This window comes from Scardinius erythrophthalmus, assembly GCF_964197995.2.
Source record: "Scardinius erythrophthalmus genome assembly, chromosome: 12".
Classification (NCBI taxonomy): Eukaryota; Metazoa; Chordata; class Actinopteri; order Cypriniformes; family Leuciscidae; genus Scardinius; species Scardinius erythrophthalmus.
This window is the reverse complement of record NC_138232.1, coordinates 34,855,616-34,868,441: the sequence shown is the minus strand read 5'-3', so window position 1 is coordinate 34,868,441 and position 12,826 is coordinate 34,855,616. Positions and strand designations below refer to the sequence as shown.

Sequence of the window (12,826 nt, the reverse complement as noted above, 5' to 3'; positions counted from 1 at the left end):
GTCTGTCTTCATAAACAGAGTCTCTCACAAAACCAATAGTGAAACTTGCTCATAGAGACAGGCATCCTGGAAAGTAGAACTCAGCATAGAACTTTAAACCCTTGCAAACAAGGGGAGTAACTCTACTCAATCCTGGATCTACACAGTGCTTTGAAACAATGTGGAGGCTGGTTGGCTCGTTTCCACTGAGCGGCACGGTACAGTACAGTAAAGTACGGTGCGGTTTGGGTTGGTAAACCATGAATCGGCTAGCGTTTCCACTGCCAACAGTACCCTACTTGATAGGCGTGGTATAGCCTATGCCGGAAAGAAGCGATCGACGTCATTTTCGTGCGAAGGAGAAAGCGACATAAACAATAATGGATGACACACAGCAGATCTTGTTCTTGCTTCTCGGCATGTTTGTCACAAGAAATCAAGCGTCCACATTAGGCGTTTCTCAATACCAAGTGCGCAAAGGTCGGACTTGCCAAGTTGCCAGGAGAATGACTCCCGAGAACGCGAGTCCGGTAATTCTGCAAATGGAACAGCACGTTCTTGAAAGAGTCACTCAGCTCGCTCTGTTACTCCGGTTATCTGTAATAAATAAAAAATGACAAAACTCAACCCTGTCTCTTTTTGATCAATTTCAGTTTTATCAGTAATAGCCATTATAAAATTATAAGAAAAAAGTACAAGAAGCTATACAATAAGAAATAAAACAAACAATTCAGTCAAACATACAAAGTCAGCGCTCTAGTCTAATGTTACAACGGTAAAGTTAATATAGCCTAAATATAAAGTTATGAAATTTCACTTATCCCTCAGCCAAAACGACTGGCCAGGGAAAATATTATAGATTCATGAGACCAAAGATCGCCCGTTAGGTCTACACAAGATGAATTATATCTAATGTTTAAGCACTACAGAGAAGTCAGAGTCAGCGGCAAACGTCAGAAGGATGGATCTCACAACCTGGATCAAATTTTCATAAATCTTTAAAAATAAACCACAGATTTGAGCTTTAAACAACTACATTCTCGTCTGAAAAACTCTTAAAACTACATTTCGTGACACAATAACAGTAGAATTATATTTCAACTGTATATAAAAAAAATGGCGCTTCTTATGTTGTCATTCCCCTTGTAGCACACGCAAGTGACGATACTCTGTCAACCAATCAACATTCTGCAGTGAGTCTAGCTCCACCCTTTAGTATCGTACCACTGTGCTAGGTACCCCAAAAGAACGGTACCGAAAAAGTGGTATGGTTCGGCATTTTGGTTCCATTCACAACTTTTGACAGTGGAAATGGAAATAATTGCGTACCGTACCATACTGTACCGTACTGGTCAGTGGAAACGAGCCATAAGTAACCGGTATGTAACCGGACCGAAACAAAACACAGATTTAGGTGCCTCATTTCAGTGCCACTTAAATGCCTCAGCTGTCGGATGAAATATATTTAACCCTTTGTACGATCGTTCACACCAGTGATTAGAAAGTTCAGATCGCGTGATCATCAACTTTTAAATTCAAATCTGTGTTCGTGTGTTGGCTGGCGCTGCAGAGACAGGCCTGCTCAGCACTGTTATACAGTATAGCCTATCACAACTATTCTGGGTTTTCAACCACATAAGGTTTATTTTAGGTTTCAGACATTCAAATACACATAATTATTAGCAAAACAAAATTTATAGTTTGTAAAATACACACTGATGGCTATGGAAGTGGCAATAACAATCCTTTCAATTATAAATTGATGACGTGTTTAGATGTTTAGGTAACTATAAAATTTACTCTATTCCTCTCACACTTCACCAGCCACTTTAAAGTATTTTGGGAGAAGTGGATGAATTGACGTGTTGACAGATACAATTCTCTGAAATGCGGTGCATACTAACATGGTGTCCATTGTGCGTTATAGATCAACTAACATGAATGATCATTATAAAGGTTTCTTAAATGACAAACCACATTCACTTATGTATTTAAGAATAAAAATATCAGCCAAAGACTGACTGACATGTAACGCAACCAATCATAGTTTGTTTTGTTCCGCGTCATGTTTAGTGTGAAAATGTGAAGTCGACGTCCCTACAATAACAGACTGGCGTATACATCTAATAAATTAATCATTCAAGAACGTTGAATCATTCAAGAGCCTACATGACTCTTGTAGAAGGAAAAGGCTAGTACCAGGGAAAAACTAGACCTTACAGAGATAAGCTGTAGATGATCTAACTCTAAAGAGCCTACGCTCAGATACTGAGGGACTCTGGACGAAAAACCTTCTAGCAGATCATCTCCAACAAACTCCAAACTCCTCTGCAACCTACTCCTTGTAGGAGGAGGAGGAGCACGAGAGGCGACGCTGAACCTCAGGCCCTGTCTCTGATCCTCGAACCGGGATGGGCCAGGCCCCTTTGGCTGTCTGGGCGTGGATTCGGACCGCAGCGGAATGCACGATTTGAATGCAGCCGAGCGCACCTTTGCCTCTCTGAAGTATGCTTAGTATGCCTGTAACACAGACATCGTGTGTAAGGCAGCCCCAGCCTGACCTGCTGCCGCGTATGCCCTGCCATTCAAGCGAGATGTCATCTTGAGTGGCTTGGAAGGCAGGACCGGAGCTTTTAGTGCCGATGCCTCTCCAGCTGCAAGATAGCTTGCGAATGTCTTGTCAATTGGGGGCAGACGAGGATGACATGTTCTCTAGGCGGCCCTTTTATACTTCCGGGTCGCACTAGTAGTGACGTCATAGGCTGTTGCTGGTCAAATTCAATTGTTGGGATTGGATAGTTTTTCAGACACCGGTTCATGTGGAGGGCGTTCCCCAATAGCGTCATCGACGCAGTGCGAGTTCCCTTTCGAAAGGGAAACACTGTGTTCCACCGAGGAAGTTTCCACTGGTCATCCTGATTTTGATAGTTTTAGAGGGGTTTTGGTCCGTCAGGGAGATTTAAACTAGCTAAAAGCACTTAACCAACCAAGAGCACATAACCTCATGCTTGTTTTTAAGTTGTTAAAATTAAAAAAAAATATTTATAAAATGTATAAAAATAACTTGCAGAATATTTTCAATATTTAAAGGAAGTATTTTTTCATTTGTAAAGTAACGCCTTAAAAATCAGCACACCTTTACCACAATTCTACATATCCATAACACTATCGGCACTGATTTCCTGATTCAATTCTCATTCGAAAACTACTGATTTAGGTACATTTTGATTTAATTACCTGATTTGAATATTTCAGTTACAATGTCACAAATATTTCAATAATTACATAATCACCTAATGAACTGTAGCACATTCCAGGTTCATTTATACATTGGGTTCTAGAATTGCAATTTTAAATTTTGGTGGGAAAATAATAAGATCTGTGATTAATATTAAAGAGACTTTAATGTTTTATTCTACAATATGAGTTCCAACTGAGCTGCAGGGGGAAAAAATATGTAAACATGGATAAATTCTTTAACAGTTTAAGAACTTTTATGTACTAAGGAAGCATGAATCATTCAAACTCATACAGTATGTGTTTATGCCTAAAATAAATTATATTCCTTTTGAATCGTTTGTCATTAATAGGGCAAATGGTGCAGAACAGTTTACACACAGCAAACTGTCCCACGGTGATTGTAAAGGTCAATGAATGTGAAGTCTCACGAAATTTCTAGTTCGTTAAGCAGCATTATCACCTTCTGAGAAAGAGAGTCGTGAGTGAGAGTGCCTGTTTAGACTTAACGATAATTTCAGGGAACGAGCAAATCCCAATAGAGAGCTATGAAATATTCAAAGCAACCTACTAGTGCAGTGTCTGTGGCTGGAGATAAACTCGCCAAACGTGGGCTGTGACCATGCCAGCAAGTCCAGAGGCTCTTCTGTCACTGCCATTAATAAAACATTAGCCTAGAAGGCACACTTTCTGTGGGAAGTAGGCAAACCTATGTCACCTATGAATCCAGGTCTGTCAATGACGTTCAAAGTATCCAAAGTGTGTGTGTTGAGGAGTTTTGGAATTGAAAACAAAAAACAGAGATGAGTGCCAGAAATGAAGCTTTGAAAACCTGAAGTTTGGAGTGAAACTTGATTTTAGCTAGTTTTAGTGCAGTTTGGGCCTGGAAGTAATTACTTTCCCAAAGAAAATATGTTAGGAACTGCATCCCTTATGGTGCACCTAACGAACGTAATTAGCAATCAAATACACAACATTTAGCCAACATGTTCTTCGATGACTTTGCTTTCAGGTAAATTTAATGTAACAGTGAATTCTGTCCCTCAAAACATGTTTATATATAAACAGTCTGCAGTTCAACCAGCCTCATAAATGCACATTCATCTTCATCAGTCAGTCAGGCTTGTTGGCATATTGACAGCTGACATTGCAGGAATTAAATCTATTCTTTTTGCATACCCTTTCTCCTGTTAAAAGCCCTGTTCATTCTGCAGAGTTTGTGAAGTGCCTGTGTGGTGAGGACGGACTCCAATGAGAAACCACCTGCAGAAAAAGCACAGAGGAACAGAATGATTGTGAAAAAGCGGTGTTATTCTCAATGAAATGTTCACTGTCAAAGGGTTTTTGATTTCGTCAATAACAGAGGCAAAACAATATATATACACAACTGTACAAAATTTTCACCCCTCAAAAAACGGTTTTAAGCCAGTTATTTATATCTTTTGCTGTAGTGTGTCAGTAAGAAATATCAATTTACATTTTCAAACATTCATTTAGCCATTAATTGTAATAATCCAGTGAGATTTTTTGCATGCACAAGGAGTCTGACAACAGCCGGTATGCTCCGCACAAAGATGATAGATCTCACATCATCAAGTCCATCAGTGATTACATGAAGAAACAGGAAAAACTGAGTCAGAATAAATCTAGAAGAACTATGGCAACGTCTCCAAGACGCTTGAAGAAACCTACCTGCAAAGCTACAGTACTGTGAAAAGTTTTAGGCACTTGTGTAAAAATGCTGTAAAGAGAGGATGCTTTCAAATATAATGCCAGAAATACTGTATTACTGATTTTATTTATCAATAAACTGCAATAAACTAAATCAAATAAATATTTGGTCTGACCACCCTTTGCATTTAAAACAGCATTTGTCCTGTTTTATTTATATAATATCTCAAACAGAAATATTACAATTTACATCTGCACAGACAATGAAGAATGTACAGGGGAACACAAATATTTAGTATAAATTTGTTGTTTAAGTCAAAGTAAAATTTACTAAAATAATGTGACAATGGAATATTGACTACATTTAAAGAACAAAAGAGGAAATAAAATTAAAATTTAAGTCATGGTCACTAGATTTTGGATTTGAATTTCATTGGACATTGCAACAAACCTGGATGTCAAGTCATGCTTCTTTTTTAGAAGAAATAAAGACCAACACACACTGAACCAACAGAGGGTGAACAACGTGGACAATCACCAGATTATAGTACGTCACTTCTCAGACATTACACAACCACACATATGAACGTTGACCAATGCGACAGATGGCGGCGGGTAACACACTGATCAGACAAAACCTTACAAAATGTCTGCAATTTGGTCAGCGTCTATTATTGCAGTGTGTATTGGCCTTAAAGGTGCACTGCGCAAAATTTCATGTTAAAAATACCCGTTTTTCTAACCCATACATGCTTAAACAATTGCCTGATGGGCTGAATGAGCCCTTCTCTGATCACTGCGATTGCCTCTATAATCCTGTACAGTAAAATAAATAAGAGGGATTCGGGTCGGAATTTGAGACTGGGCGTGACGTCATGCGCGTTCAGTTGCAGTGTTGCAGTTTCGCTTGTCGCCAGAGGGGGCATAGTTCTGCAAAAACTCAGAGACTTGCGCAATGCACCTTTAATATGACACAAATAATAATTAAAAAATAATAAATTCTTTGTAAAATTATACCATCAACAATCAGTTTGTATTCTTTGAATTCAGCCAAGAGGTCTGTGATGTTTACTTTAAATGCACTATTGGTCGTCATATAAATTCACAAGTCAAAGTTCACCAAACTTCAACTTTTCAACTTTCAACACTTATCTGCAAGCTTGTAGTTTATGTTTACACTATGGCAAGTACATAAAAAACATATGGCAAGTACATATTATGTGCATATTACAGTCTATATGTGCTTAGTGTTTCTCTACAAAGTGACATCGCCAACTACTGGCCTGCATAATACAGCATTTTTTATTGTTTTCACAGATTTGTGTGAACAGGGAACGTTCCCTTAGTGCAGATCTATGCCCTGAGGAGGTTGTGGATTCAATCAGAGGTAGGTCGCCAGTTAGAGTGGTAATGTCACTTACACTTTGAGTGCTGAATGACAATCCTGTGCAAAGTGACTAAAAATATTTTACATCTGTTTAAAAGCATCCTGGCAGAGTTTGCTCAAAAAGGATTTCTGTGATTCAGAATATAGCCACCCTTAGTCATATAGGTGGTATCAATTCCTACTTTTGCTGTGAAGTGTTTGGTTGATGTTGAGTCGATGAGTGAGATGACATAGAAATACACAAGATCAAAGCCTCAAAGAAACGTTGGAGGCTGAGGATGTCAAAAACGCTGAACCAAACACACTCAATATCAAAAAGTAAATTCCTAAGGGCCGATCCTTTTGCAATAGAACAAACACACCTCAGAGACACCACGCAATTGACGTACTGCAAACACACATCTCACCTTGTTGCCATGCAATACACATTGTCTTATTCTTTTAACCCTGTAAAGCCTGCCATATGAAATAACAGTCTGATTTTTTTTTTTAAATTGTCATATTTTAGTATCACATTTGATTGGCTCATATAGAAGAATTTGGAGTTCACACACAAAGAAACGGAGCAAAATTATGCAAATTGGTGCAGTTGCTGTAATTTATATGACCAAAAAGTAAGATCAACTAGCTTGTAATGTAAATTACTGATATTTTTATAACTTTATATATAACTATCACGTACAGATCTACAATGACGGTAGAGAGACGGATCAATTCAAACAGGTGAGTTTATTAGTGAAGCGGCAGGAACACAGTCAGCTAACAGGTAAGATGATCAATAAAAAGATTAATGAGAGTTTGAGCTTGTTGAGCTTGTCTAACAGGTTTGCAGAGCACACACACACAAGAGGAGACGTGGGATGACTATAGATAACGACTTAGATGACTGGATCGAGGTAACAACGTTGGTAGAGTCTCACAGGAAATTCTAGCCGTTAAGTAGTGAGGCAAGTGAGTCTGTAGCATCAGACAAGGCCAGACAAAGACCGAGTGTGTGTGTGTGCTACTTATGGTGCTTGTGATAAGGGCAGATGAGTGTCAGGTGCGCATGGTCAATACTCCACGTAAGGGTATGTTTACACGGCACTGTTTTCAACTGAAAACTTTTTATGCGTCTTTTTTGGGGCCTGAAAATGCAAGCTTTTGAAAATGGATTTCAAAGTGCAAGGTTTTGAAAAGAGGCTTTTACCGTCTCTGTGTAAACTACAAAAACGTGAATTTGTGAAAACAGTGACGTCATGCGCATGTTTTTTACGTTCACGCATGCGTATTACGTGTTTGCGTGGTGTTTCTTGACAAAGTGACATCGCCAACTACTGGTGTGGCATGCATAATACAGCCTTTTTAGTCATTTTCGCAGATCAGTGTAAACGGGGATCGTTTTGATAATGTTGTCGTCTGTTTTTAGTACATCGTTGTCGTATAAACATACCCTAAGTGAGAGAGAGCCTGGCGTGATTGCAAACTAAGCATATAAATATCGTTGTTAATCTATATATCCCCATAATATGTCTAGTTTTATGATCAAAGCGCTGTAGTTTTTATAGTGGGGGCAAAACATATAATGATTGAGAGATGTACAAATAAATGTATCGTACCAATGTATTGATATTTTAACATGATTTTTCTAAATAAAAATTATGTATAGATAACCTGAAAACGGAACCTTTTCTTACGTTCAGTAAGTGTTCAAGGTTCTTGAAATATTACAATCAATTTAAAAGTTATTCTTATGTTTACTTTATAAAAATCTGTAACAATTTTACAGCGAGTTTTTTTGCAATTATGCTAAAAGACCTTTTACTTTGTAAAAAATTATAAACTAACAATCAACAGAAGGCAAATTTAGAGGCCTTGGAAATTTGCTTATCAAATATGATACATAAGGCTTTCTAGGGTTAAGGCTGCTGTGATTGACTGATTTGCTTGCTGTCTTTGCAGTGTTTAAGCAATGTCATCTCTACTGAAAGCTTTCTGAATTTCAGTTGATTTGATTTGATGCAAAGCTTCCAGATCATTCTAATGGTGCTGTTCCATTTTTGCAATGCAAGTCTTAATCTGATCTTTTGAACATATCAGATTTTTTTGTCCCACCTGTTTAGAATTCTAAAGTGAAATAAAGTGGTACAGTAATTAGATGTTTTTTAATTAATTAAAATGAATTAACGAGAAAGAGAGAGAGGGAGAGAGAGAGATTGTGAGTGTGAATACCTGTGACTACAGTGTCTCCGTGTAATAGTGAAGCTGGGAGTTTTATTACAAAACCACAAACTTAGCACCTTGTTGCTGAGAAACATTATGCTTTCACTAGCAAAGCTGTTTTATTTATACAATATTTATACAAATTTCTATGCACCTGAATTATTCTGTGTGTCTCTTGCCAATATATAAAGTTTCTACCTCAATAAAAAAAGCATATACAGGCACATCTGCTTCATAATTCGACATTAAAAAAAACTATCTTTGTGGGCAAACTTGTCACCCTAGCCTTGCAGTGGTTTGGAATTCCAAGGGGAATCAGATATATGTGTTTAGATGTAGGTCAGATGTCCAGATATTGATATGTATCTAATTTAAAAACACATTTGGCTCAGAAAAGATGTGATCGTGTGGATTTTTGTGATGACGCGTGTGCAACAAATTCCGATCTGTGTCAGATGTGAATAAAAAAAAAATCTGATTTTTTTTGTGCCAGTGTAAACGCAGCCAATGACAGGAGCAGGAGTCAAGTGGCTTCTATGAAGCCCTGAACAACAGTGAAACACATCTCTGCCTTTTATCTGAGTCAAAGCTTTGCTCTGTCTGAACTGCAGCGCAAAAGACCCTTAGCTCGAAATACTTCATATTGTGCTAGCACTTCAGCTGTCAATCAAGAATCGTCCTCAGAGAAGAAAATGGAAGAATAAGAAAATATCGGAAATAGAATGTGCAGAAGACAGAACGCCAATTTGACAGTCTGCGTTCAGAAAAGTTGCTAAGCCTGAGTATTCCTGCTTGAAGAGCTGCTTAATCTTTCAGCTCTGACAATCTTCCATTCAGGGTGAATGTGAAAAAAAGTATGAACTTAGAAAAAAAAAAGAGAGGGAAAAGCAATGTTAAAAATATGCATGAAATGATACATTAAAAATGCCACTCGTGCATTTCAGGAAGGATTAGTTTAATGAGACACAAGGATTTATTACTCTTGCCTGAGCATGACAGCCTATGTCTTAAAATGGCACATATAATCTCACAACATTGACACGAGGCAGAAAGGATGTGATGCACGATGACCTTTCCAAGTGCAGAAGTTTAAAGGCAACACATGTTGTTAAAAGGAGAAACTCCAATAACAGTTGCTCCGCATTTCACATGGTCCAAATTATTTAGTTAGTTTATGTCTATGGAGAAAACCCTTCAGAACAAATTTTATAGGCTATTTTACATACATTTTATATGTAAAATTTTAAATATATACATCTCATATACATTTCATAGGGCTCCAGCCCTATTTAAACACACCTGAATCAGCTAATCAAGGTCTTCAGGCAGAGCCTTAAAGTCCCCGTGAACCAGAAGTTGCAAGCGACTTTTCTCCAGTGTTGTGACGTATTTCCAAGTGAAACGGAATATTGAACAGAGGGCAGGGTTTTACTTTAGCGCTCCTCCTCTCCATCTCAACAAAGTCAATAGGGTCAATTTTGATTTCATGTCGACTTTAATAGATGTCAGTGGAGGAAAGGTTTCAGGTCCCTAAATAAACTGGGAACTTAATAAACTGCAGTGTTCACTGAATTAATCAACAGCCTATTGGGTATCTATTTTTTGAGTTTACACCAAAAAATGCAACAGGTAGGACTTAGTTATAGCACTTCTCAGTCATTATGAATGATGTCAAGGCTAATGAGAAATAAAACAAAAAACACACAAGGCTATTTTTGACATGCAGTGAGAGCATAATATAATTTCTTCTTGGAAAAATTTGATGATACATCATTCAATTCAATCTTATCCAATTCAATCTCAAACTCAAACTATTCAAATGAAATCTCTCACTTTTGATTTTATTAGATCTGTTGAGATCTGAAACTCTAGCAGATGTGATTTAAAAAAACACTTCAAAAATATAAATCAACTTTGTGATATTTCTTTCTTATGGATTACATTAAATGTACTGAATAAAAACAAAACAAAATTACAGCTATTTTTCCTTTAACAAAAACTTTCTTTCAAATAATTGCTTTTAATACTTTGCTAGCTGATGTAATGACATGGTAACATACATAAGAACTCATATACTTTTTAGGGCACTTCACAGCTTGTGCACACAACATAACCAAGAAAATGTATGTAATTAGTAATGTCACATTATTAATATGCCTGTTTTTTCTTAAAGTTGAAGAATCTGTTGTTTCTGTACAAATTCTAGTAAAAATTAGTTGATGATCCAATGATCCTTACCATTACAGATTGTTCAGCCCATTCACCACAGTATTTTATTAGGTGTGACAGGCTAACAAAGGAGGTATTTTAAAGAATTCAGGAAAAATAATTTTATTCAGTTAATTAAGCACATTAGCATTCTTGACAAGACCTTACCACAATTCAAGTCCATTAAAGTGTATTTTTGCTTCCGACGTTATACGAGTGTCTCAGCCAAGTGTTGCACTAGTTTTTGACAAATTTGAAATGTGTTATCAGTAAAGGATAAGGTTTGAAGTTGATTTTATGTATTTAAATACACGCAGAGATCTGACAAATGTAAAATAATGGGCTCAATTATATTCCTTTTGCAAAAACGGCTCAGTGGTCTGAAATTGAAAAACACTCTTGACAAAGTCATTTAAAGTTGAGGCGTGAAATGCTGTAGAGATGGGTAGCAGGGAGCATAGGAAGCAATCTCATTCCAATCATATTCTATTTCAGGATACACATCAAATCACATTTAGCTGCAGATTATAAATTGGTCTGGAAATAAGTGTAGTGATTCCCAAGGACCTAAGTGAAATGGTTTGCACACAGACACACACATGCCAATAACCGTGACAGGAATCAGATTTTGACCGGGAGAGCCTGAAGTCCTGAATCTTCATGAAGTTTTAATGGGGTGCACTTGTTCAATCTTTTCACCGATTATATGCTCCTTATTCGTAATCTCTGCAGGGATGGCATGCTTGTAAATGGATGATAGCTTATATAGGCTATATATGACATAAGCTAAATCACTATTACCTTGCAGCACCCCGGGCAGCCCTCAAACTCTACCTAGGGGCTTTCGCACCGGAGGAACCTTTTCATAGTTCCTAGAACTATTGGCGGAAGTACCCCTTTTTGGAGTGTTCACACAGCAGGAACTAGGAATGATTTTAGTTCTAGGAACTTCTTTTGGAGGAACTCATTTAGCTACTACTTCAGAGTAGGGTCTATAGGAACTACCAGTGATGTTAGTGTACGCTGATTGGTCAAACACACTCGAAACATCAGCACTCGACATTTTTTAAAAAGCTGTGTAAACACACAGATTATAGCATAAATATTTACTCCAGAAACTAACTATAGATTGGCCTCTTAAACTTTACGCTAAGGAGAAAATCCAACACAATTTTGAGGGTACCATCATGCTTTGGATTATGTATTTCTGCTCTGCTAGCAACACTGGACATCAACCACACGACATACGCTAATACCTTTTCATATACTGTCTACTTTCTATGTATAAAAGTTATATCTAATATCATATTAGACAGGACTGTTAGACATTTTTTCACACAATAACCATCCTATAACTAACTACTGTAATTTTGTATTTGTCTTTAAAATTATGACGTGTGAAATAAATAAACTGAAACTAGTAAACATATCGTAAACTAATGAACACAGAGAATGCGAGCACTGTGTGCTCAGGCTCTGGCTGGCGTTCTTAGCACTGTCAGAATAAAGGTCCGCCACACCGTCAAAATAAGAGTAAGTTCACTTCGTCACTTCAAAGTTCTTACTGGCGTTGCGAATGCAACCAGGAAATTTTCCTAAGGGAACCATTAGTTCTCAGGGAACCACCCTGGTGGCTAGTTTGTAGAACTAAGTTCCTAGAACTACCCGGTACCCTTATGTGTGATGAATAAAAGTATAGTTCTGTCTTAAAGGTAAGCTTTGGTTTAGTTTTGCTGGCTCTTCTTTGTCCCAGTGATAAATGAACATTTCCCCAATCATATACATTCTGTTTAACTGATGGATTGTACACATGCTGCTCACTCTGACTTCCATTGATATGCTGAGTCTTTAGCACAGAGGTTCTTAACTCTGGCCCTCGAGGTCCACTTTCCTGCAGAGTTTTGCTCCCACCCTAATTAAACACAAGTGAACAAGCTAATCAAGGTCTTCGGGATTAATAGAAAGTTACAGTAAGTTGAGTTTGATCAAGGTTGGAGCTAAATGCTGCAGGAAAGTGGACCTCGAGGGCCAGAGTTGAGAACCCTCGCTTTAGCATGTCTATTGTTATTGTTATTTTATTGTTTGGTTTTCTTGTTTTCTTTAGATGTCCCTGAAAATTCTATATAAAGTGAATGTATCATC

At 37.5% G+C, this 12,826-nt stretch overlaps 1 protein-coding gene across 3 annotated transcripts in view; it reads right to left on the bottom strand.

The window, feature by feature from the left end:
• The window catches only part of gulp1b (GULP PTB domain containing engulfment adaptor 1b), a 66,255-nt gene that overhangs the window by 26,578 nt on the left and 26,851 nt on the right, over positions 1-12,826 (bottom strand). For 2 of the 3 annotated variants that reach the window (XM_081379835.1, XM_081379837.1), the window contains exon 2: positions 4,396-4,479. The exons of the other annotated variant lie outside the window; for it this stretch is intronic. In XM_081379835.1, coding sequence (XP_081235961.1) covers positions 4,396-4,479 — 84 coding nt within the window. The remainder of the gene's footprint in view (positions 1-4,395; positions 4,480-12,826) is intronic. 3 annotated transcript variants of the gene reach the window in all.